The following is a 27,085-nucleotide window of genomic DNA, read 5'->3' as shown; positions in this document are numbered from 1 at the left end:
CTAAAAAACTTAATAAACTGATGAACAGAATAGATTCAATGACATGGAAGCATGGATCAGACTGATGAATGTCAGAGGGATGGAGGAGGGCGGGTCGGTGGGGGGGGAAGAGATTAACCAAAGAATTTATATGCATATATGCACAACCCAAAGACAAGGACAATGGTGTGGAGAGGGACTGGGGAGGAGGATTGGATGGGGTGGAACGGGTCTTTGGGGAGAAAAAGGGACATCTGTAATATTTTAAATAAACAAACAAAAAAGAATGAAGCCTATATCTGCTAAATAGAAAAACAAAACAAAACAAAAAAACGAGTAAGTATACTGAAATTAACAGTATAAAGGAAACGTATGTCATCATCCTTCCCCCCGATTCAATACTTATGATAATAAAAACTCTCAGCAAACTAGGAATAGAAGAGGAATTTCTTAGTCTGATAAAGGACATCTATGAAAAACCTACAAATAACATCATGCTTAATGGTTAAAGATTGTATGCTTTTCTGCTAAGATCAAGAACAAATTGTCCTAGAAGTCTTAGGCAATACAATAGGGAAATAAAAAGAAATTAAAAGTGTACAGTTTGGAAATGAAGAAATAAAACTGCCTTGACTCGTGGGTGACATCATTACATACACAGAAAATACTAAGGGATAATTTGTTCTTTCCCAGCCAAGAAAATTTAAAATACATTGGCAAGAATTTACCTCAACCTACCACTAGGGGGTAGTAGCTACATAATGCAAAAATTCTGGGCTGGAGAATAGATTAACTGCCCTAGAGATAAAGCTAATTTTCTCACGTGTGACTTTCTAAGTGTATGTGACTTAACCAAGTTAAGCACCTTTGTTGAAAACGATGGAGGCCTCATCCATTCAAATCTCAATTACCTCTAGATATAATTTAAACATGGTAAGTCATGGTTTTCTTGACTTATCTCCACACACAAGTCATGTGTAGTACGTAGGTGAAATAGTAGTAAGATGAAATAGTAACGTATTTCCCAGCTCTTCCTTCTTTTCCCACACACAAAAAGTTATTTATCACAGATTTTTAAATTCTGATTTACCTTCGCTCAGAGTACTGCTATCCATCATAAAATCGTACTTGTTAAAGTATAATTTCTCTGAATACTGGGGTTGCTACAATGCAGTGTCAAAAATCGTAATGAGATCGAATCATAGTTTACATAGCTTTCTTACTTAGAATGGACCTTACTGCCCTTGTAGTTGACATCTCATATTTTGCATGACAGGTTTGAATCCCGGACTTATTAAATCATTTGTCCAAAGACAGTTGATGATGCAGTCTGAATTGGACTTATGACTTACAAACTAACACTCTTCACACCACACTAACACAGGGAGCACCCAAGACACTGGTTCAAAATTAGCAGATATGTATGGTTTTATATGCACATCTATGTTAAGATATATGAAATATTTATTGCAGTATTTTTGTAATAAAAAATGGAAACAAATACCCATCAATCTGGAATTGATCAATTCCATAAATAAATGGTACATCTATCAATACAGTATTATGTGCCTGTTAAAAATTAAGATTGATCTATATGTTCTGATATGAAAAGGTAAATTGATAAGTGAAAACTGCAAGGTACAGAAGAAGTATAGTATTAGGTCATTTGTATAAAAATGAATATACAATATTTAAATGTGATAGGCATAAAGTAGTTATGGAACTATGGCAAAGACTTTTTCTTTTTTTAAATTTTTATTTATTGATTTTAGGGAGAGAGGAAGGGAGAGACAGAGAGACACTCTGAGAGAGAGTGGCACCTATTTGTTGTTCCACTTATTTATGCATTACTTGGTTGCTTCTTGTATGTGTTCTAACCGGGGATCAAACCCACAGCCTTGGTGTATCAGGACAATGCTCTAACCAACTGAGCTACCCAGCCAGGGCTATAGCCAAGACTCTTAACAGGGGCTGTTAGTTCTGGGAAAAGGAAAAGGAAAGGAAACTTTTTTATCTTATACCCTCCTTTATGTTACTCTTATAATAATAGTGATAACTGCCCTGGCTGGTATGGCTCAGTTGGTTATAGTGTCATCCCTTACACCAATAGGTGGTGGGTTCAATCCCCAGTCAGGGTGAGTGCAGGAGTCAACCAACTGATGTTTCTCTCTCACACCAATGTTGCTCTCTCTCTCTCTCCCCCTCTCTAAAATAATAAAAATAATAATAGTAATAACTTGTAAGAGTAAATCAAGAACTACTTATATAAAATTTCAAAACATGAAAAAAACTATGTATTGCTTATGTGCCGCGGACCAGCCGCTAAGTGGAGTAAGCTGACGACGCTGGAAGTGAAAGAAACAAAGAGAGAGAGACAGCAGGGGCTGGGGGGGCCTCCGAGTCCAGTGATTCTGGAGCAAGGCAGGCGACTTTATTTCTGCCAGCAAGCACTTATATACAATCCTACACAATAGCTAGGCTACATAAGTTAGCCATAAAGGTCAATGAGGCTATACCACAAGTTCCTGTTATCAAGCTTGACCCTATCTCCTAGTTACTCAAACACAGGTGTGTGTAAGACCTTCCTAGGGGGCACAGGCTAGGATAATAAAACAATTACTGATTACAAGTTATTTCCCGCTTCTCCCCTACAGCTGCCTCCCGCTCAAGCCGCGACCCCGGGGGCAGGCACACAATCGCTTGGCATAGGGATGTGGGATCGCAGGCGCCGCCATTCTTCGGGGCTATTCGACCGTTTAGCCGGCCTTTCTCACAGCACTCCTAGGCAGATCTCTTTCAAGAACACCCATTGTGTGCCATTGCCCTTACTCATAGCAGCCCTGGTCTCCCACACTTATGGAGTCATATATATGTAGTAAAAGTATAGAAAAGTGATTATCTCTGGAAAAAGAGGGAGATAAAAAATTGGGGGAAGGAGTATATATATATATTTTTTCAAGTGCAACACATGTCAAATTTATTAATGCATTTGTCATTTGCTGTACCTGAGGACCTAGTTAAAAAGAAAAAGTAAAGTCCAGCCTTTTAACCCCGAGATCTCTCCTCATATATATTGTCCTCCTTCCTACTTGAGTTATTAATGCTGTTGTGGTAACTTATCTGCCTGAGGCAATACCAGTCCCCTCTCTCTATTTAAAGACAGCCTGTACCTTAGAGGTGAGAATCTTCACAAAGAATGTATTCAGTGTGTAAAGTGGCACCACCGCTCTGCTGTCCATTTGTCATTTACTATTTCACAGCAGGCAAGTGGCCCCAGGTGAATTATGAGCAGGTATTATTAGTCATACCCCTGCTCCTCCGCCAGGCGTATATATCTTTAAAAAATACCTGAACTAAATATAGCAAAATATTAAAACCTAATAAAGCTAATTAGTTAAAACTTGATAATATTTTTATATACTTATTTGTCTGTTTTAAATATTTGTAATAATAAAATGGAGAGTGGGATTCCAAGAGGTAAAAATTAAATACTGAAGAAATGATCTGATAAGTTACTGAGTGATATGAGTTGCAGAATTATGTGTATGTTTAAAATTAGTGTATGCAATGACCAAAAGCACAAAACACACCCATGTACTTACATGTACACAGCAAATTTTTGAAAAGGATACACACCTACATCTAATAATAGCCACTTCCTGCGAAATGGCCTTGGGGAGAGGAGGAGAGAATAAATTTTAACTTTTTTACTTTATACACGTCCACATTTGATTTATCATGAGTATGTTTTGTAATTCAAAAAACAAACTTTTTATATTTACTTATTGGGGCGGCATTATTTAATGAAATTATCTAGGCTTCAGGTGTACAAATCTACAACACCTCATCTGTGTACTGCACTGGGCGCTCACCGCGCCAAGGCAGGTCTCCTCCCATCCCCGCCTGCCCCGTGCCTCCCCTCGCCCCCTGCCTCTGGGAAACGCCGTGCTCTTGGCCACGCCTGAGTTTTGTGTGTGTGGGTTTTTCTGCTTACTCCCCTCACCTTTTTCACCCAGCCGTGCGATGACCCCCATCCCCTCTGTTGTCTGTTTCTATTTCATTTATTAGTTAATTTTGTTCATTAGATTCCACATATGAGTGAAATCATATGGTAAAAAGGTAGATAAACATTTTAAAAAGTGACAGATACTACACTGGCCTTAATGATTTGATGATGTTTTAACCAAGCAGTGAATAAAGTCAGCCACTGACCTAAATCTAGCAGCCCTGCTTCCGGTTCCTCAGTGCTGCACTGCAGCTCCCGTGTCAGGTTAAACTGCCTCGGCTTGCGAATTTGACAATCTCTAAATCTGAGGCATAATGAATTTCAGTTTTGCTCAGTTGATTTACTGCTATATCCCCAACAACTAAAACGGTGCCTGGCACAAAGCAGGTTTTCATCAATATCGGTAATTTAAATGACAATGACCTCGAGAAAAGGAAAAAAAAAGAGATTCTAGAATGACAGACGTTAGGATCCAAGCCGTCTTAGCGTTTGTGAAGAAAATTCAGTCAGGTCCTACAACCCTGAAAAGTAAAGGGTATGTCACACTTGAAGAAAACTCACTTGAAATTCCAGATCCAGATTAGAACTCTTAAGTTAGGGTTCTTTTTCCTATTTAAGGAAAACACCTATTTCCTCCTGGGCGTTCTCGTCCCAACAGCTGCAGAACATGGGTAATGATTTGGACCCAGGGCGGTTTGCAGCCGTAACTCATCCTTTGAAAGTCTCCACTCCATCCCAAGGACATGAAGCAAGTGCCAGGTGTAATTAAGAGACGGATCAGACAGCAGAGTGGGCGATGTCTGCCTTTCCTTCCACCTCTGCCACCCCCCTACACCGCCAAACACAAGTCCAACAGAAAGACCTTCTACTCCCTGCTACGGCTACTAGAGCCTGCAGATGATTTTCTAAGGAAATGCTTGATTTCCAGAGTAATCACCTTATTCAACCAAGAGTCTTAGAGGGCATTTATCACCTCCGATTGTCAAAAAGAACATTTTTTTAATCTCTCAATACCCAGTGTTGACAAGAATATAGAACAAGGGGAACTGGCGGGAGATAGCAGTACCTAGTAAAGTTGAACACGCTTGTGCTTTATCACAGACATTAAGAACAACTACTGTGCCCTGGCCAGTGTGGCTCAGTTGCAGGGTGTTGTCCTATGCACAGAAAGCTTGGTGGTTGTTCGGTTCGGGTCAGGACACATTCCCCGGGCTGCGGTCTCCATCCCCGGTAGGTGGCCTGCAGGAAGCAGCCCGTCGATGTTGCACTCTCACCTGGATATTTCTCTCTCTCCCTCTCTCTTCCTCTTGCTCTAAAAATCAATAAAATTTTTTTTTAAAAGAAGAACAGCCCTAGCCAGTTTGGCTCAGTGAGTAGAGTGTCGGCCCTCGGATTGAAGGGTCCAGGGTTTGATTCTAGCCAAGGGCATGTACCTCAGTTGCAGGCTCGATCCCCAGCCCCAGTCCGGGTGCATGTGGGAGGCAACCAATCAATGTGTCTCCCTCACGTTGGTGTTTCTCTCTCTCTCTCTCTTTCCCTCCCTCCCACTCTCTGAAAAAGCAATGGAAAAATATCCTCTGGTGAGGATTAAAAAAGAAGAAGAGCAACTTCTGCAAATATACCTAAGGTCCACCCACCGGCTGGGTGTATGGTATCCACGGAGTATTGGTTCCAGGACCCCCTGAGGATTCCAAAATCCTCGGACTCTGAAGACCCTGATATAAAATAGTGTAGTATTTGCATATAATCCACACACACCCTCCCATATACTTTTTTCCCCCCTCTTACTGAAATACGTATTTTACTTAATGTAAGTATATTTTGAAACAGATTTGTAATTTGTACAATTTAATGCTTTAATTATTTTTTCTATTTAAAAAAAAACACAAACCATTAGGCTCTTTCCATTTCAGACCATGTTGTATTTTCCCCTTTATTATTGTTCTGACATAGCCGGCCCCTGTAGCTGCCTCTTGCCATATTAGCTGCCTCTCCCAGCAGTACCTGGACAGGAGCTGCCTGTCACCATGGCAGTGGCCTCTCCCAATAGTGTCTGCCTCCCACCAACTGGCTGCCCCTCAGTGACAGTGGCTGCCACTTCTGAAACTCGCTGGCCTGCTAGCTGCTTCTAGGGATAGTAGCGGCCTCTGGCCTCCATATACTTTAAATTATCTCTAGATTATTTATAATATCTAACACAATGTAACTGCTATGCAAATAGTTGTTATACTGTTTTGTTTAGGCAATAATGACAAGAAAAAGGTCTGGATATATTCAGTACAGACGCAACCATCATAAGCCTAACTACATAGTACATATCAATAACAACATAACATTTTTTGGAATATTTTCAATCCACAATTGATTGCATCCACAGATACAGAAACCACGGATATGAAGTACTGGCTATAGTCAGTGTATGGTGAAAGGTGGAGGTCTAGTTTGACTTTTTTGCATGTACCTGTCCAATTTTCCCAGCACCATTTATTGAAGAGGCTGTCTTTTCTCCATTGTATGCCCTTGCCTCCTTAGTCAGATATTAACGGATCATAATGGCTTGGGTCTGTTTCTGGGGTCTCTATTCTGTTCCATTGGTCTATATGCCTGGGGTTGTACCAATACTAGGCTGTTTTGATTACAGTGGCTTTGTAGTACAGTTTGATATCCAGTAAAGTGATCCCTCCCACTCTGTCCTTTTTTCTCAAGATGGGTGCAGTTATTCAGGGTCTTTTTTGGTTCCAGATAAATTTTTGAAATGTTTGTTCTAGATCTGTTAAATATGCTGTTGGTATTTTAATTGGAATTGCATTGAATCTATAAATAGCTTTGGGTAGTGTGGACATTTTAATGATATTAATTCTTACAATCCATGAACATGGAATATTCTTCCACTTGTTTATATCTTCCGCTATTTCTTTTTCAGTGTCCTGTAGTTTTCTGAGAACAGGTCTTTTACATCCTTGGTTAAGTTTATTCCTATGTATCTTATTTATGTATTTATTTTTTAAATATGTCTTTATTGATTTTAGAGAGAGAAACATCAATGATGAGAGAGTCATCCATCAGCTGCCTCCTGCATGCCCCCCACTAGGGATCAAGCCCAAAACCCAGGTATGTGCCCCAACTGGAAATTGAATCTCGATCTCCTGGGTCATAGGTCGATGCTCAACTGCTGATTCATGCCAGCTGGGCAAGTATCTTATTTTTTTCAGTTGCAATGGTAAATGGTATTGTTTTTTTAATTTCTCTTTCTGAAAGTTCATTGTTGGTGTATAAGAATGCCATTGATTTCTGGATGTTGCTTTTGTATTCAGCTACCTTGCCAAATTCATTTATCAAATCTAGTAGTACTTTGATGGAGTCTTTAGGGCTTTCTATGTACAATATCATGTCATCTGCAAATAATGACAGTTTTACTTCCTCCTTTCCAATTTGGATACCTTTTATGTTTTCTTCCTGTCTGATGGCTATGGCGAGGACTTCCAGTACTATGTTGAATAAGAATGGTGAAAGCAGACATCCCTGTCTTGTTCCTGTTTTTAAGGGAAATAATTTTAGTTTTTGACCATTGAATGTGATGTTGGCTGTAGGTTTGTCATATATGGCCTTTTGATGTTGAGGTATGATCCCTCTATTCCCACTTTGCTGAGAGTTTTTATGAGAAATGGGTGCTAGATTTTGTCGAATGTTTTTTTCTGCATCTATTGATATAATCATATGATTTTTGTCCTTCATTTTATTTATGTGATGTATCACGTTTATTGATTTGCAGATGTTGTACCAGCCTTGCATCCCCAGAATAAATCCCACTTGGTCATGGTGTATGATCTTTTTAATGTACTGCTGGATCCAGTTTGCTAGTATTTTGTTGAGGATTTTAGCAACTATGTTCATCAGAGATATTGGCCTGTAATTTTCTTTCTTTGTAGTGTCTTTATCTGGTTTTGGGATTAGGATGATGCTGGCCTCATAAAAAGAGTTTGGAAGTTTTCCTTCCTCTTGAATTTTCTGGAATAGTTTCAGTAGATTAGGTGTTAATTATTCTTTGAATGTTTGGTAAAACTTGCCTGTAAATCCTTCTGGTCCAGGACTTTTGTTTGCTGGGAGTTTTTTCATTATTGCTTCAAATTCATTAGTTGTTATCAGCCTATTCAGGTTTTCTGCCTCTTCTTGATTCAGCTTTGGAAGGTTGTATGCTTCTAGGAATTTGTCCATTTCACCCAGGTTGTCAAGTTTGTTGGCATATATTTGTTCACAGTATTTTCTTACAATTCTTTGTATTTCTGTTGGGTTGGTTGTTATATCACCTCTTTCATTTCTGATTATATTTATTTGGGTCCTCTCTCTTTGTTTCTTAGTGAGTCTGGCTAAAGGTGCATCACTGTTATTTATCTTTTCAAAGAACCAGCTCTTGGTTTCATTGATTTTTTGTATTGTTTTTTGAGTCTCTATGTCATTAATTTCTGCTCTGATCTTTATTACTTCCTTCCTTTTACTTCCTTGGGGCTTTCCTTGCTGTTCTCGTTCTAGTTCTTTTAGTTGTCGTGTTAGATGGTTCATTACAACTTTTTCTTGTTTCTTGAGATAGGCCTGTAATGTTATGAACTTTCCTCTCAGGACTTCTTTCACTGTGTCCCATAGATTTGGGGTTGTTGTCTGTTCATTTTCATTTTTTTTCCTTGAAGTATTTGATTTCTTCCTTGATCTCATTGGTAATCCATTAATTGTTTAATAACATGCTATTTAGCTTCCATGTGTTTGAATATTTTTGAGTTTTTTTATAGTGGCTGATTTCCAGTTTCATAGCACTGTGATCCAAGAAGATATGATTTCAATCTTCTTGAATTTGTAGAGACTTGCCTTGTGTCCTAACATGTGGTCTATTTTTGAGAATGCTCCATGTCCACTTGAGAAGAATGCGTATTCTGCTGATTTGGAATGAAATGTTCTGTAAATGTCAATTAAATCCATTAGATCTAGTGAGTCATTTAAGTTCTGTGCTTCTCTGTTGATTTTTTTGTCTTGATGATCTGTCCAGTGCTGACAGTGGGTTGTTAAAGTCCCTCACTATGATTGTGTTGCTGTCAGTCTCCCCCTTAAAGTCCACCAAGAAATTTTTTATATATTTAGATGCTCCTATATTGGGTGCATAAATGTTTACAAGGGTTATTTCCTCCTGTTGGGTTGATCCCTTTCTTTGTCTCTTGTTATGGTCTTTATTTTGAAGTCATTTTTGTCAGAAATAAGAATTGCTACTCCAGCTTTCTTTTCCTTTCCATTTGCATGGAATATTTTACTCCATCCCTTCACTTTTAGCCTGTGTGAGTCTTTTGCTCTCAGGTGGGTCTCTTGTAGACAGCATATATTTGGGTCCTGTTTTCTTATCCATTCAGCTACCTATGTCTCTTGAATGTACCATTTATTCTGCTTATATTTAAGGTTCCTATTGATATAAGCTTATTTAATGCCATTTTCCCCCTTTACGCTGATGTACCTTTCTCTCACTATTCCTTCTTTTTCTTAAAGCAGTCCTTTTAGCATTTTTTGCAATGCTGGTTTGGTGGCACTGAACTCGTTTAGCCTTTTTTTGTCTGGGAAGCTTTTTATTTCACCTTCAATTTTAAATGATAGCCTTGATGGTTAAAGCAATCTTGGTTGCATGTTCTTGCTTTTCATTACTTTGAGAACTTCATGCCACTCCCTTCTGGCCTGAAGAGTTTCTGTTGAGAAATCCGATGTCAGCTTTATGGGGGTTCCCTTGTAGGTCACTGCTTGTCTCTCTCTTGCAGCCCTTAATATTTTCTCTTTGTCCTCGACATTTGCCATTTTAATTATGATGTGTCTTGGAGTGGGTCTCTTTGGGTCTCTCTTGTTTGGAACCCTCTCTGCTTCCTGAACTTGTGTGGCTTTCTCCCTCGCCAGCCTAGGGAAGTTTTCTTTCATTATTTCCTCCACCAAGTTCTCTATCCATTGCTCTCTTTCCTCCCCCTCTGGCATTCCTATAATGCGAATGTTATTGTGCTCATGTTGTCCCAAAGCTCCCTTAAACTGTCTTCATGCTTTTTAAGTGTTTTTTCTTTTTGCTGCTCTGACTGAGTGATTTTTTTCTACCTTATCTTCTAAGTCACTTATTCTATCTTCTGCTTCAATGAGCCTCCTTTTAATTCCTTCCAGTGCATTCTTTTTTAAAAAAAATATATATATATCTTTATTGATTTCAGAGAAAGGAAAGGAGAGAGAGAGAGAGATAGAAACATCAATGATTAGAGAGTCATTGATCGACTGCTTCCTGCATGCCCTGACTGGGGATTGAGCTCACAACCCAGACATGTGCCCTGACCAGGAATAGAACCCCTATCACCTGGGCCCTAGGTCAATGCTCAACCACTGAGCCATGCCCAGCCAGACTCAGTGTATTCTTGATATAAGATATAGTATTCTTTATTTCTGCCTGATTCTTGTTTAAGATATGAATCTTTTTTCATGTTTTCACTAAGTTCCTCGACCTTACCATCAACTGCCTTGTTCTCATTAATTTCCTTGAGCACCTTTATAACCATTACTCTGAACTCTGTTTCTGATAACTTGCTTAACTCCATCTCATCAAAGTCATTTTCTGGTGATTTTTTCTTTTCTTTAGTTTGGGGGTTGTTTCTTGTGTCCCTATTTTGGTGGCTCTTAGTGTTCGTATCTATATATTAGATATATTTGCTGTCTCCTAGTCTTATGGGGAGGGATTTTGTATTGTGAATCCAGTGGAGCCCAGAGGTGTGTTTTCCTTGTACTTCTGAGCTCTTTGCTCTAGGCATGTCCCTTTTGTGGGTGTCCCTTTTGTGGGTTCTTTGGGCTCTCCTGTTGTAATTGGGTCTAGATTGTTGTTGACCAGTCCTTGGGAAGACTCTCCTCTCAGGGTGGCTAACTGTGTGTCTCAGCGCCAACCACGTTATGTAAGCTGTTGTACCGGTGCTGGCAAGGCAGGACAATACCCAACTGAACTCCCAGGAAACAAGGGGGATCTTACAAAATCTCTTGACAATCACAATGAAAACAACTCAAGTAAAAATAGTACTGGGAGAGTGAAGGGAGAACACAAACTCTAAAGCAAAAAAAAAAAAAAAAAGGTAAAAATAAGAGAGAAAGAAAAGTAAAGCTAGAGAAAGAAAAGTATATTGTTGTTAATAGTGACGAAAATTTAGAAAATAATAATAATAAGCTAAACTAAAATGTAAAAAATTGAAAAGCTAATGAAAGGTAAAAGGGTAGAGAAAAGATCCTGAAAGAAGGGCAAGCAAAAAATTAAGAGAGAGAATAAGAATAAGATAATAGTTGAAAATGAAAAAATAAAAATACAATAAAGAGAATAATAGAAACTAACAATCAAACAAAAAGACAAGAAGATAGAAGGGAGAAAAACAAAAGAAAGAAAGAAAAGAAGAAGAAGAAGGAAAAAAGTTATGCTCATGGATCGAGAGGAGAGAGAGAGAGAGAAAAAACCCTGGCAGGGAGGGAGTCCAATAAGAGATATGGTGGAAACTAGAGAGAAAAGCAGTAAACTTATTGATTATAATGATAAAGTCCCAGTTATTAAGAAGAAATATCAAGAAAATCTTGGTAGTAGAAGCAAAGATAAAACAAAACAAAGCAAATAAACAAAACAAAACAAAAAACAAGCTAAGCAAAACAAAATTCTTTAAAGAAAATTAATTAAAATTTTTTAAAAATTAAAAAAACTTATAAAATTTAAAAAGAAAAAAAATTTTTTTTTCTTTTCTTTTTCCTAAGTGGCAGGGGCGGGAGGGGGGGTGGGGAAGAAAGTCAGTCAGGGGAGTTTCTTCTGGGCAGCTTATGTTGTCTGCAGCTCGCTGTTTTATATGCTGATTTCTGTTCTCCTGGGAGGCACTTGTGTATCAGGCAATGTGAGGAGCTGTCTAGGTTTGGCTCTGGTGTCCTTGGGTGGTTTGTTGATCTGAGGCTTTCTGTGGACTACCTCCTCTTGTCAGCTATTTTGCAACCAAGAGTTTTGGTAATTACAGTAGATCCTCATTATTCGTGGATTCCTTATTTGTGAATTTGCCTATTCACTAAAATTTATTTGTAGCCACAAAATTAACATCCACTGAACTTTCACAGTTTTTCCTGGACATGTACAGGATAACAATAAAACTTGAGTTGCTGGACATGCATTTACACAGCTCAGGTCAAACAAGGTGGTGCTCTGCCTTCCTGTTTCAGTTCTCATATTGTAAGCATAGGTTCTGGAGGCCAACTGTCTGGTTCTAATTCTGTCGTTTACATGGTGTGTGAACTTAGATAACTTATTAGTCTCTTTGCATCATCGTGTACTTTTCGACAATGAGATACTAGTATTAGTACCTATCTCTTGATTGGAGTGTTGTGAGAGTTAAATAAGGTACAGTCGATGAAGCACTTAGCACAGTGTCTGGTAGATAAGCCCTCAATGTGAAAGTTATTACTGTTATTAATACTAATTTACATTTGAAGTAAGAATTATGCTTGTTTAGGTAAATATAAACATTGACACATTCATTATTAGTATTTCAGGAGCTATACAACAGAGAAGACAACTAAAATGGAGTTACCATTTCAACACTATTTTCCCTTAAATGGCTGACAAATGTGCGCAATGTAAAATGGCTTGAAGAGATATAGAAAGAGCATTTATTTCACCTGAAATGGGTATGCGTAATATCATGATTTATAATAAGAAATTGACATTTTGGTCTCTGCCCCTGGGTCTTGACTCAGGGCTCCAAAAGCCTTATAAATTCCTAACTAATAAGATCACCAGGAGCATCTTTTGTTCTAATATTTGGCTTTTGACCCTGGTTCATGACACAGCTCCTGAAAGCCCTATAATTTCCTGAATGATAGAAGTGTCTTTTGTTCTAATGAGGCAACTCTCGTGGGCTAATGGATGGCTCCTGGATAAGGGTTGGTCAATCAGTAAACAGTCCAAGCTATGATTAGAAGCTTAAAACTTTTAGTACCCCCCCCCCAATTCTCTTTAGAAGGAAAAAGGGCTAAATATTGAGTTAATAATTTATCATATCTATTTGATAAAGTCTCCATAAAAATCTCAAAAATACAGGATTTGGAAAGCTTCCAGGTGGGTGAACACATCCACACTGGGAAAGTGAGGCAACCTCAACTCCACATGGACAGAAGCTCTGGTGCAGAACCCTCCCAGACCTCACCCTATGTATCTCTTCATCTGGCTGTTCACCTATATCCTTTATCATATCCCTTAATAATCTGGTAAATGTGTTTCCTTGGGTTCTGTGATCCACTCTAGCAAATAATCAAATCCATTTGATTAGCAGTGTAAGAAGTTATGTCAACTTGTGAAAGTAAAGGAGACACACTGGAGATGAAGAACTGAGTATTTCCCTACACAGAGGGAGAAGATGGGTGGTTTTCTAAGCCAGTATGCTTGTGTAACACCACATTCTTTTTCGTGCATACTACGGAACATGAAATGGGGAAGGAAAGGACAAGGAGAGAAAAAATAAAGAAGACATTTTAATAATTCACCAGTAGGATAGCTAACTTGAAATATCAATCAAAATTTACTCAAAAATTTATCTAGATCTATAAAATTTATGAGAGCCATCCACCCCTCAATAGTTCTGAACCCTGTCCCCCAGAAAAGTTCCTATGGTTTCTATCTAGATTAGATAAACACAAACTGAAGCTTCATGCCCTGTCCACTTTCATTTTTATGTAACTAAAGTCACAAAAATGTGTTCATTAAGCTCAATTTACTTTCCTTCTAATCTTTCTTCCTTGGCTGCCCTAGATACATACTATAATAGAAAATCAATAACCAACAAATTAATAGGAGAAGGAAAGTTGTTTAAATTTTCTTTTAACCACTCAGACTTGAGTGATTTCTTCATACCAAACACGGCTGCTTTCTTTAAGATCTAAGCCTAAGTGCGTTGGATATTTGTTGTTTTAAGTTCATTGGATAGTATGTTATTATACATACTATTTTTGTTTTGTTTTTATTTATTTACTTCTCAACTAAATTACCTTAGTTTCTGGGCAACTTTGTTCAACTTGTGTTCCTACTTGGTTTTACTGTAACTATGTGCATAATTAGGCAGCTCTGCTGTAGGGAGCACAGAGTACATTTAATCTACATCTTTGAGGGCCATGTGTTAGAATTTGATTAGACAGAAAGGGTGTGACTTAACACTAGGAAGGGAATATCCTATAGATTATTTGCTACATGTCCAAGATGGGAGGCTAGTTTTTTGTGTGTTTTTTAATGTTTTTATTGATTTTTTTTTTTATTATTTAGAGAAAGAGGAAGGGAGAGGGAGAGAAAAAGAGAAACAGCCATGTGAGAGAGAAACAATGATTGCTTGCCTCCTGTATGCACCCCTACTGGGGATTGAACCAGCAACCTGGGTATGTGCCCTGACTGGGAATTGAGCCAGTGACCTTTCGGTGCACAGGGCGACACTCAACCAACTGACCCACACTGGCCATGGCAATGGAAGGCTAGTTTTGATCTAATAGGTAACTGGAAACATTAGTTTTTTGACATAATAATTGCTAACATTTATTGAATGAAGGCACTGTTTTAAGTGCTTTGCATGTATTGATTTCTTTACATTAAAAATTCTATAGAGTAGGTACAATGAATATTTGATTTAGTCATTCCTCAGCCAGGAATATAGAAACCATTGTAGGTATTTCAAACAGGGTATTGAATTCAGGGTATTGATTTGGATATAAAAGTATTGGAAGGACTAGAAACATAAATGAGGAGAAAGTAATATAACTACAAGAGGCTGCTTCCATAAAATTAGAAGGAAAAAGTGAAAAAGGAAGTTACCTAGAATGGGCAAGTGTGTACTTGTCTTTGAGACTGGAGCTCTTGCTTTGCTTAGCAGAAATTTAGGAACTCACAGGCCTGTGGCTGCTGCTGAAACTACTAATCCTGTTAGAGCCCACAGTTGGCAGCACCTGCCACGGCCACACCTGGCATTTCCACTGTAGGAGCCTCCCACAATTTTCTGCCTCCGAATAAACCAAAAACTAAATGATTTCCCTTTTAATATCTCTCTCTCTGTGTTTTATTTTAATAGTTTAAATATTTATTCTGTTTTATAGTTTTTGTTCTTTTACTTTTAAAATAGATTTGTAATCTCTCTGCACAAACTAAGTTCCAGAATCAAATGCAATGATTCTCTTTTCACTTTCCAACACATGACTATGCCCCTCTGGCAGAGCTTTTCAAAATCTCACTAGAGAGAAGGTCTAGGAAATGTAGCACCCAGGCTTCCAATACAGAGACAGTATGGAAAGATGGGAATGGGCTTGAGTATCAATAAATTTTATATATATATAATTTATATATTTTATTTTATAAATTTTATATATATAAAATTTATATATTTTATTGTTTTATATCAACAAATTATATATATATATATAATTTATATATATTTATATATTTTTTATATATTTTTTACATAGCCAGGTACTGCATGTTTTATTTTTATTTTTTTATTATTTATTTTTTATTTTTAATATATCTTTATTGATTTCAGAGAGAAGAAAGGAGAGGGAGAGAGAGAGAAACATCAATGATGAGAGAGTCATTGATCGGCTGTCTCCTAAACAGCCCCGACTGGGGATTGACCAGGCATGTGCCCTGACTGGGAATCTAACCGAGATCTCCTGGACCGCAAGTCAATGCTCAACTCCTGAGCCACGCTGGCCGGGCAAGACTGTTCAAATACATTTGACCAAATAAACTTTATTTTATATGCATATATATAAAAGAATAATGTGGGTGAGAATTCCTTACAATGTATACTTTAAGAAGGAATCATTGCTCAAGGTCCTGCTTCAATCTTCTGCGCTCTCCTGATGAAACACAATCAAATTCCCCAGACTCCTGTCTGTTCCCCAATGCCTAAAGCACTCTCCCACCCACCTGCTTCTGACTAGGCTCCACTTAAACACTCTAAATACTTGTCATCCTTTTCTGCCTATAGAAGTCCTATAGTTTTTTAAAACCTTATTTCTACTTTATCTTATTTCTACCTTAAGACTTTCCTAGATTGCCCCAGGCTAAATGTACCGTTGCCTATTATACTCTATTTTACTTCTATGTTTATACTATTATAGTCTGAGTTGTATTACAGTTTTTTGTGTATGGGTACATAGTTCTACTAGATTGAGAACTTCAAGAAATAAGAACAGATGAGTGGATAAAAAAGCTGTGGGATATTTACACCATGGAATACTACACATCTGTAAAGAAGAAGAATCTTGTACCCTTTGGGACAGTATGGATGGACTTGGAGAATATTATGCTAAGTGAAATAAGCCAGGCAGCAAAAGACAAATATCACATGATCTCGCTTATACGTGGAATCTAACGAACTTAATAAACTGATGAACAGAATAGATTCAATGATATGGAAGCATAGATGAGACTGACAAATGTCAGAGGGATGGAGGAGGGCAAGTGGGTGGAGGGGGAGAGAGTAACCAAAGAATTTACATGCATATATGCACAACCCAAGGACACGGACAATGGTGGGGAGAGGGACTTGGGAGGGGGAAGGGATGGGGTGGAATCGGTCATTGGGGAGAAAAAGGGACATCTGTAATATTTTAAACAAAAATAAAAATAAAATAAAATAAAATAAAAACTGCAAAAAAAAAAAGAAAGAAATAAGAACAGTCCAGCTGGGCGTGGCTCAATGGTTGAGCATCGACCTAGGATCAAGGAGATCACGGTTTGACTCCCGGTCAGGGCACATGCCTGGGCTGTGGGCTTGATCCCCAGTTGGGGCATGGAGGAGGCAGCCGGTCAATGACGACTCTTTCTTTTTTTTTCTTTTTTCTTTTTTTAATGTTTTATTGATTTTTAGAGAGAGAGGAATGGAGAAGGATAGAGAGAGAAAAACATCGATGAGAGAGAAGCATCATCTACCGGCTGCCTCCTGCACACCCTCTACTGGAGGTCAAGTCTTGACCGGGAATTGAACCATGACCTTGACCGGGAATTGAACCATGACCTCCTGGTTCCTGGGTGGATGCTCAGCCACTGAGCCACATCTGCCGGGCAATGACGACTCTTTCATCATTGATGTTTCTATCTCTCTCTCCCTCTCCCTTCCTCTCTCTGAAATCAATAAAGGTATATTAAAAAAAAAGAAATAAGAACACAGTTTTTTAAAAAAAAATTTATCTTTATTGTTGAAAGTATTACATATACCCCCTTGTTCCCCCATTGATCCCTTCTACCAAGCTCCTCAACCTCTGCCCCTGGCCCCCGGCCCCCGGCCCCCTGCCCCCACCCCAGGCTTTCCCCACACTATTGTCCATGTCCATGGGTTATGCATATATGCATATAAATTCTTTGGTTAATCTCTCTCCACCCACTGCCATTTCTCTGATTCTGGCATGGCACATTTCTTTACACATATTAAACATTTAAAAGATGTTATTTGAGATTCATTACATGGGGTTGTGCAGGTCATTCCTCCTAACCATTCCCAATCCCCACCCACACATACCAGAGAGTCATTTTGGTGCATTTCTAAAACGAAACAAAAGCAAACACTTAGAAGATCAGTAGCTCATGCACAGAAGTATTTTCTTTCTTAAAGATGCACTGTCCTACAGAAAATTTTCAAGAATTATGCACTCCCACTTCTGTTTTCTACTTTTCTTATCTGATACTTTTAGAAATGACTCACTTTGAAACACTTCCTGTGCAGTCAAATAGTAGTCAAAACTGTAGGGTTGAATTTATCAGCGTAAAGAGAGGAAAGAGGAAGAGCTCAGCCAGTTTCCTAAACACACTTTATGACTTGATTGTGCTTAAGAGTGAGGACCAGACCGGACTCGTGGAGGCCTCCTGATCAGTGCTGACACCTTGAGCTACGTCTCAGGTTTCCGGTAAGAAACTAGATTCAGCTGATGACTTGTGCCTACTTTGTTTTGCTTATTGTACATGATGGTTGGAGGGTCATTATCTTCTATTTCCCCTTATTCCTTCCCAACTTATATATCTTTTGTTTTCTCCCCATGTGCACCTTTCTTGACATTTCTAAATATTCCACAGTCTATTTATCTTTGCTCTTAATATATGCATTCAGAACTAATAGTGAATTTTTACATCATTTTCCCCTCTTAAATTGGCTTTGATTCTCTTTCTGTCCTTTAATTTCAGTTTTCCCCAATAGTTTTTTCAAATCACTGATTGCCTATTTTATATATATACATTTATATCCATATATAAATGTGTATATATATTCTTTATTCCATGTACTTTAAAATATTTTTTTTTATTTTTTACAGTGTAAAATTTTTATATTTGGAATTAGCCAGCTGGACTCAGTTTAGATGATCCCAATTTTGTTGGCAACATCCAAAGCATCACAGTCAGGAGCCAGTCGAACATATGCCTTCTTCTGTCCATCAGGCCTGATCAGGGTGTTGACCTTGCCCACGTCAATGTCAGAGCTTCTTCACAGCCTGTTGGATCTGGTGCTTGTTGGCCTGGACATCCACAATGAACACAGTGTATTGCTGTCTTCTGTCTTCTTCATGGCTGACTGTAGTCAGGGGGAACTTGATGATGGCATAGTGGTCAAGCTTGTTTCTCCCGGGTGCACTCTTTTGAAGCTATTTAGGCTGCCTTCGGAGCCTCAGTGTCTTCGGGAGATGGGTGACGTGTGGGTCTTCTTTTTCTGGCTGTGGACCCCTTTCAGCACTGCTTTCTTGGCCTTCAAAGCCTTTGCTTTGGCTTCTGTTCCACTTTGGGAGGGGCAGGGTCTTCCTTCTTCGCTTTCAGCACCATCTTCAAAAAAAGCCCATGCACTGTTTATTCAGCCTTTTACTTACTCCTTGCTCCTTGTCATCCTGTTATTAGTATCTGATTCTGGAATCTACTTTTCCTATCATAGTTGAATTTTAGTTTCAAATTTTACTTATCTTTTTAGTTACTGTCAGTCAATTCAATATTAAAAATAAAATAAAAAATTATCTACCTTAAATGTAGGGGTATTTTTTAGTCAAAACACTTGGAAAATCATAAAAAAGTGATCTTGTTCTGAAAGACTTTAAAACTCTGATTTATATAAACTTTCATTTCAAGACAGATAATATATGGTATTTAAAATAGCTCAGGGAGGTGGGGGTTGGGGGGCTACACTGGGGTGGGGAGGGGGTTAGTGGGGGGGAGGAAGGGGACATCTGTAATACTTTCAACAATAGAGATAAATTTAAAAAATAAAATAAGCCCAGCCAGGCATGGCTCAGTGGTTGAGCGTCGACCTGGGATCCAGGTGATCAGGGTTCGATTCCCGGTCAGGGCACATGCCCAGGTTGTGGGCTCGATCAATGACTCTCTCATCACTGATGTTTCTATCTCTCTCTCTCCCTCTCCTTTCCTCTCTCTGAAATCAATAAAGATATATTTTAAAAAAATAAAAAATAAAATAAAATAAAATTATGTACTAAATGTTAAAAAAAAAAAAAAAGAGTATCAGTTTGAGAGCCATTCGACTTAGGATCTGCGAACCCTCCTAGTTGCATATGTAAAAGTCAACTAATTTGCTGAGTATCAGTGTCACAAACTGCACAATAAAAATAGAGATGAGAGATGATTGCTAAGTTTATTTTCTGTGACTCTATCTTTCTCTCAGTATTTTATGTATCTAACCATGAATACGTGTGTTGGAGTAGGAAGGGGATCAGGGTCGCTGCCATGCACAACAAGGAAGGAAAGGACACTGGCAGGACTTGAATATTTGAATATAGGAAAGGAAATGAGAATAACTTTTTTGAAGTTATTATTTTGTTGACTCAGTTATTTTAACTTCTGCTAATTATTTAAAGCCCTAAGACAACATTTAGTTAACTCAGCAGAACTATTTCCTAGTCACAAAAGTATATTGGGCCTCTATAGAGGGAGACGTAAAATGCTGTTATAGCCACTAAGAACTGGGAACTGGAAAACAAAGAGGAAGTAAGAAGAGAGCATTTTTACTGGATTAAACAGATAAAAATAAGAATTTTAAACTTAGTTAAAAAAGAAAAAAGTAAACCCTCCAAATGAACATCTATCCATTCAAGTGATATTTCATCTTTATGTCATATAAGGCTTTGTGCTTATTCTGTGGAACAAGCTTTTAGGAACAACGCTCATGTGAAAAGAGGTTCAAACGTCACACACACAAAAATTTAAGAGGCTGAAGAACTAATTTCTGACTGAGGTTATCAGAGTAAGTTTCAAGGAAAATATAATATTTGAACTGATCTTGAAGAATAGCTAGGATTTCAACAGGTAGAGATTAAAGATGGAGGAAAGGGAGGTTAGGTGAAGGACATAACTGCAGATAGCAGTAAACTGCACAACCCAAAGTACAGAAAATAGCATTAACTTGGAATAGTGAGCTGTTCAGGAGAACTATAAAGTAGGGTACATTTTAGGAATGTGCACAACTAGGGGAGAGTAATGTCACGGGGCCAAGGGAAGAGAGCGTTAAGGAGTTAATGTATCGAATGACTCCTAGTACGTTCTGAAGGACTGAGACAGAGAAAAGATGCTTGGGTTTTTTATTTAGAGGTAATTTTAGTGAAGTGACAGGGGCAGAAGGCAAATTACACAGGGTTGAGAAGTGAGTGGTAAGGGCGACAGACCCCCAAACAAGCCAGTATCTTTGAAAAAGAGAAACTAGGCTACATTAAGACACTTAAGAAACAACCTCCCGAGGCAAGTGTGATCCTAGATTGGATGTAATTGTGGGCAAATATGCTATAAAAGGTATTTGGGGAACAGTTGGAAGAACTGAATAAAGATCGAGATCGACTATGCCTTAGGGAACAAGCGTATTGTATAATGTGGAGACTGACAACTGAAAAAGAGAAAGCAGTTTATAAAGCAATATGCATTTACACTCACATTCATAGCAGTGTTATTCACAGCAGCTAAAAGGTGAAAGCCACTCAAATGTCCACTGGCAGGTGAATGGATAAACAAAACGTGGCCTGTACATACAATGAAATATTATTCAGCCTTAGTAATGAAGGAAATTCTGACACATGCTACAACATGGACGAATCTAGCTTATTTCATATTATACTAAGTGAAATAAGATAGACACACAAAAAGATGAATGCTGTATGATTCACCTGTACCAGAGTCAATTGCATAGAAACAGAAAATAGGATGGAGATTGCCAGAGGTTGGAGGGGAAGGAAGTAGGGGGAAAGGAGTTTTTGGGTTTTTAATCTTTTTATTATTATTATTGATTTCAGAGAGAGGAAAGGAGAGGGAGAGAGAGAGATAGAAACATCAATGATGAGAGAGTCATTGATCAGCTGCCTCCTGCAGGCCCCCTGACTGGGGATCAAGCCCACAACCCGGGCATGCGCCCTGACCGGGAATCGAACCCTGATCGCCTGGATCCTAGGTCGATGCTCAACCGCTGAGCCACACCTGGCTGGGCGGGAGTTGTTGAATAGGTATAGAGTTTCAGTTTTGCAACGTGAAAAAGTCCTGGATTTTGCACAATAATGTGAGTGCATATATATATATATTTTTTAAAAACAAATTTTTAAAAAATATATCTTTATTGATTGCAGCGAGAGAAAGGGAGAGTGAGAGAGAGAAATAGAAACATCAATGATGAGAGTTGTCATTGATCGGCTGCTTCCTGCACGCCCCCGACTGGGGATGGAGCCTGCGACCTGGGCATGTGCCCTGACCGGGAATCAAACTGGGCACGATCACCTGGACCCTAGGTCGATGCTCAACCACTGAGCCATGCCCGGCTGGGCAGTGTGAATATATTTATCACTACTGAACTATTCACTTAAAAATGGTTAAGATGGCAAATTTTATGTTACATGTATTTTGCTACAATTAAAAATTTTTAACTCAGGGAAACCACTGTTAGCGGGCATGTAGCTTTCTAGAGATTTTTCTGTGCCTACACATGTCCACACATGCATACACGCACATGCTCGCACACACTCACATGGTTAAGCGTATAGTTCAGTTTTCTTTTTACAGAAATGGGGTTCCATGTTCACCCTTCTGCAAAGCACACTGGTTATCTTTCTATGTCACACCAGTGCACCCTCTGCTCTTGTTTGACTAGAATTCTCTTTAATTGTGGTAAAATATGTATAACATAAGGAAAAACAATTTAAGGACCAATATGCACATTTGATGTAATTTTGTTAAGTTCTGCATAACAAAAATATACACACACATATATATAAGTGCGTATACACACACACACATATATAACATAGAAAAGATGCAAAGAATGTAAATTAAGGTGCTAAAGTAGTAATCAATGGCTGGTAAAATACGACATTTTAATATTCTTATTCCTAGTTGTCTGTATTTTCCAAATTTTTTCATGCATATTTTCTGCTTCTGTAATAATAAAGCTATTGTTTCTGTTATATTCAATAAACAACAAAGAAACAAGAAAGAAACAATGGGTGGTGAGAAAAATCAATGCCAACAGTGTACACAGCTCTTGAAAAACCAAACAGCAAAAGGAAAAGCTGAGGTTGTATCTAAAAGACATAACTGAGTCTAGGACCTTTTTCTGTGGTGGTGAGTCCTTTGAAAATCTGGTACAGGGAATGGATGGACCTTCCACCCTCAAGGAAATGAAAATAAAGTTAAAATTTTCCATATGATTTGAGGTGGTGATGGAGCTTCTCAAAGCCCTTTCATGGATTTAGAGTTGGGAACTCCTGGTATAAAAGTTGTGTGTTTGTCCATTAGACTCATTTGTTTGTTTTTAATAGGGAATATTAGGTAAGGAAAGAAATTAGTAGAGAATGAGAAATCAAAAGTGCAAGAAAAGGGAGGAAATGACAATGATGTAAGTTTCCAAATGAGGATATTATTTTGATACACACTTAAATTGGTACAGTAGGTTTTGGTCTATCACAGAATGTTTTGTGTGATCCAATAAGAAGTCAAGGAGTACAAACTAAAACAGTGTGAGGGCCTGTGCAGTTCTACATCGTTATGTGGGAAGGTTAGATGTCTAAGACACGCATTTTTTAGAAAGATAATGTTACTTTAAATATATCTTTATTGACTTCAGAGAGAGGAAGGGAGAGGGAGAGAGAGAAAGAGAAACATCAATGATGAGAGTCGTCATTGATCGGCTGCCCCCCTAAATGCCCTTGACTGGGGATCGAGCCCCCAACCCGGGCCTGTGCCCTGACTAGGAATCGAACTGCGATCTCCTGGATCCTAGGTCGTTACTCAACTGCTGATCCATGCCCAGCCTGGCAAGATAATGTTACTTTAAAAAATGTTTGTTCTTCTTTTTGCAGAAGTTTAGCAATGGAGTCTTTCCCTGATGAGACCAATTCAACTGACATACACTCACAGCCCTGGAATGAACCCCAAATAATCCTGTCCATGGTCATTCTCAGCCTTACTTTCTTATTGGGATTGCCAGGCAATGGGCTGGTGCTGTGGGTGGCTGGCCTAAAGATGAAGAGGACAGTGAACACAGTTTGGTTTCTCCATCTCACGCTGGCAGACTTTCTCTGCTGCCTCTCCTTACCCTTCTCCCTGGTCCACTTGGCTCTCGGAGGACACTGGCCCTATGGTTGGCTCCTCTGCAAGCTCCTTCCCGCCATCATCATCCTCAACATGTTTGCCAGCGTCTTCCTGCTGACTGCCATTAGCCTGGACCGTTGTCTTTTGGTACTCAAGCCCATCTGGTGCCAGAATCGCCGCAGTGTGAGGACAGCCTCCGCTGTCTGTGGATGTATCTGGGTGGTGGCTTTTGTAATGTGTACGCCTGTGTTCATGTACCGGAAAGTGTTCACTGTAGCAGACTATAATACCTGTCGCTACTATTATGGCGTCGATAGCTCATTAGATTTTTCAGACTTCCTCTTTGATCGACTGGAAAATGAGTCTCTTGACAGCCCCATTGTTCAGTTGCCTAGAGAAATGGATGACAGGGTAGATGCCTTCTCTTTACAAACAAATGATCATCCTTGGACAGCTACCAATCTCCTCCATTCTGAAACATTTCAAAGACCTCCTGGAGATTCCCTCCCTGTGGATTCAATTAGATTATCTAATCAACAGCCATATTATAATTTCCTTAGACCTGATGATGAGGCCTCACCTACAATCCCTATTGACATTCCCATTGAAGATCACAGATTTAACCCACCGGATGACTCTGATGCTTTCCTCTTTACTGATTTAGAGCGTTCCTCTAGTGCCTCTAGCAATGCCTTATACATGACTGAGCCATCACAAGATTTCCAGGACTATGCTGAAGGCTTCTTTGAATTTGACAATCAAGTTCCAACACCTCTGGTGATAATAACCATCACTAGGCTAGTGATGGGTTTCCTGCTGCCCGTTGTTATCATGATGACCTGTTATAGCCTCATTATCTTCCGAATGAGACGGAGCCGCTTCACCAAATCTCGGGGCAAAACCTTCCAAGTGACCATAGTGGTGGTAGTTGTCTTCCTTGTCTGCTGGGCCCCATACCACATTTTTGGAGTCCTCTTTTTGTTTATTGACACAAACACTCCCTTTGGGGCAACTCTGCTATCCTGGGATCATGTGTCCATTGCTCTAGCATCTGCCAATAGTTGCTTCAATCCCTTCCTCTATGCCCTCATGGGGAAAGATTTTAGGAAGAAAGCAAGGCGGTCCATGCAGGGCATTCTGGAGGCAGCTTTCAGTGAGGAGCACACACATTCTACCAGTTGTACCCAAAGCAAAGGCTTTCGGAAAGAAGCGGTAGCAGTAGAGCTGTGTGAGAATATAGAGCATTTGACCCAAACGCTTGAGCCAAGCGGAGCTTCTTAGCTATTGGCCAAGTGTGACATGTTTCTAAAAGAACAAGGAACATGGTGAGCAGGGATTTCAGAAAATATCAAAGACTCGATCTAGAGGGCTTCAAAGTATGGTCCCAGACTAGTGACATCAGCATCACTTGGAAACTGTCCAGTCCAACCAGACTTGAAAACAAGCTCTCTTGTTTCTGATGAATGTTATATTTGAGAGACAGTGCACAAATTAGTCTATTTCTATCTCAAACTAAGCCACCTTAGATAAATGAGAATCTAGTTTTTTATAAAATAATGTTTCTTTCCATTCTTAAATTTTCTATTTAGTATACCTAAATTCCCTTCCAGATTCATTTTCATACCAATTCTTCTGGCTCTGAGTGAGAGATGATCATTTATTCTTTGGCTTTATTGTTGTACCATTGGTGGTGGTGAGGATGGTTTTAAATAAAGAGAAGGTGCGGGTGGGGGGAGGTAGTAATGGGTAAAGGGGCCAAATATGGTGACAGAAGATGATTTGGGTTTGGGTGGTGGGCACACAATGCAATTTACAGATCATGTATCATAGAAATGTACACTTGAAAACTGTATGACCTTATTAACCAATGTCACCCCAATAAATTTAATGAAATAAAATTTTTAAAAAAGAAACCGTCTTTGAAAACAAGGATTTATGAGACTGAGCCTGGCAAAGAATACAATGCCAGACACTTCCTATTTGGAATACTCATGGATACAAGACACAATTCCAAGTTTCCATTATTGCAACTAAATAAGCATCTCTTGTGTAAACATAGGCTATTAAGGCATCTAACTACTTACAATCTGTAATGTAAGCTGCCCTTTGAAGAGTTCTCTTGTCTTTTTGTTTTCTCTATCTGCCTATTGATAGAGCCACCTACCTTCTGCTCCTTGTCTTAAATTCCATAATTCCCTTATTCCTCTTCTGCCTCTAAATCTTCTTCCACATTAGACTTTGTACCTCTACTAACCTCTAATTTCAAAAGTTTAAAATCACTGAAAAATGACTGCATACCCTCCAGGAATACCATCAAACTTATTAAAACATGACTATAGTTGTGTATCTTTCATGTTATAATTACTAGATGTATTTTTAGGTTTTTAAATTCAACTTTATCAAAGTAATACATACACATAGTTTAAAGAGATTCAAGATTTATAATGAAATATGAGAAATTTCTGCCACACCCTGGCCAACTCCCTCCTCCCACTCCCATTTCTGAGATAACCCTTGAACAATTTTAGATGTTTCTTCTGATATTTGCCATGATATTTCTCAGTCATGCGCTTATGCTGATTACTTTTGTAGACAATGATAAAATGACTTCTGATTTTGTGAGATGAAGAATTTTATCCAAGCATATTCAGAGTCCCAATATTTTTTTGGTTATCCAGAGTCCCAATATTCATTAACCATACTTTAATTCATTCATGACCACACATTTTCTTCCACTTTCCCCATTCCAGTCGTATATATGGCTTTCATTCTATCCTTCTTTCACTTTATAAAAGCATTGTTCAATTCCCTATCACCTCATTTTCTCTGTATACTAGTCTATATGTGTTAAACCTCTAAAATGTCAGGTTTGTTACTACTTCAACATAGTTTCATCTAAGATGAATACAATTATTTAATCTAAAGATAGAAAATGAGAAGTTTTAGACTTGCAGTGGTTGAGGTGATGGTCTGAACTACAAATTTGTTAAAAAGTGTTATACAGAAAATTTCAAATAACTAGGAATTCTTTCACTTGTGAGATGTCTGATATGATGTGCATTCACAATGTTACCTTTTATTTTACTCTGCTTATATATTTGATGGGAATAAATGCTTTCTTTCTTGTGATTCCTTACAAGGCTCAGAGATTCATGCATTCTTTTAATTGTGTGATACTCAGAATATATCATAATTTCTAGATATGCAGTAAATAAATCTTATTGTGAGTAGCTGTAGACTTGCTGTAATAGCAATTGGCTAGGCTTCTGGAAATCCCAACACATCTCACAAGACCCTGTGTTTAAGTCCCAAGCTCCTTGATTAGTGTACAGGGTATTAGGATGAATAAACTCAGCATACTTACAAAGATTCAATAGTTGAACTATGTTCAACTATTGAACATAGTTGCTGGACTCCTTCTAGAGTACAATTTACCTTGGAAATGTAATCTCAAATATTCCTACAATTGGAATTCCCTCATTGCTGATGCAAAACTCTGG

The 27,085-nt window shown here is 38.6% G+C and overlaps 1 protein-coding gene and 1 pseudogene across 3 annotated transcripts in view; one reads left to right on the top strand and one right to left on the bottom strand.

Moving 5' to 3' along the window:
- The window catches only part of C3AR1 (complement C3a receptor 1), a 65,014-nt gene extending 38,294 nt beyond the window's left edge, over nt 1-26,720 (top strand). Inside the window, exons 1-2 of one of the 2 annotated variants that reach the window (XM_081128387.1) lie at nt 17,843-17,935; nt 23,354-26,720. In XM_081128387.1, coding sequence (XP_080984513.1) covers nt 23,364-24,866 — 1,503 coding nt within the window. In that variant the 5' untranslated portion in view covers nt 17,843-17,935; nt 23,354-23,363 and the 3' untranslated portion in view covers nt 24,867-26,720. Of the gene's footprint in view, nt 1-17,842; nt 17,936-23,353 lie in introns of those variants that run through there. The other variant, XM_081128388.1, reaches the window with a different exon arrangement.
- LOC308552842 (large ribosomal subunit protein uL23 pseudogene) lies at nt 18,379-18,839 on the bottom strand (annotated as a pseudogene). The gene has a single exon. The product of its transcript is annotated as a large ribosomal subunit protein uL23 pseudogene (transcript).
- Nucleotides 26,721-27,085: the final 365 nt, after the last annotated feature.

This window comes from Miniopterus schreibersii (assembly GCF_964146895.1).
Source record: "Miniopterus schreibersii genome assembly, chromosome: 2".
NCBI lineage: Eukaryota > Metazoa > Chordata > Mammalia > Chiroptera > Miniopteridae > Miniopterus > Miniopterus schreibersii.
The sequence above is the reverse complement of the archived record's forward strand: the minus strand, read 5'-3'. Positions and strand labels throughout refer to the sequence as shown.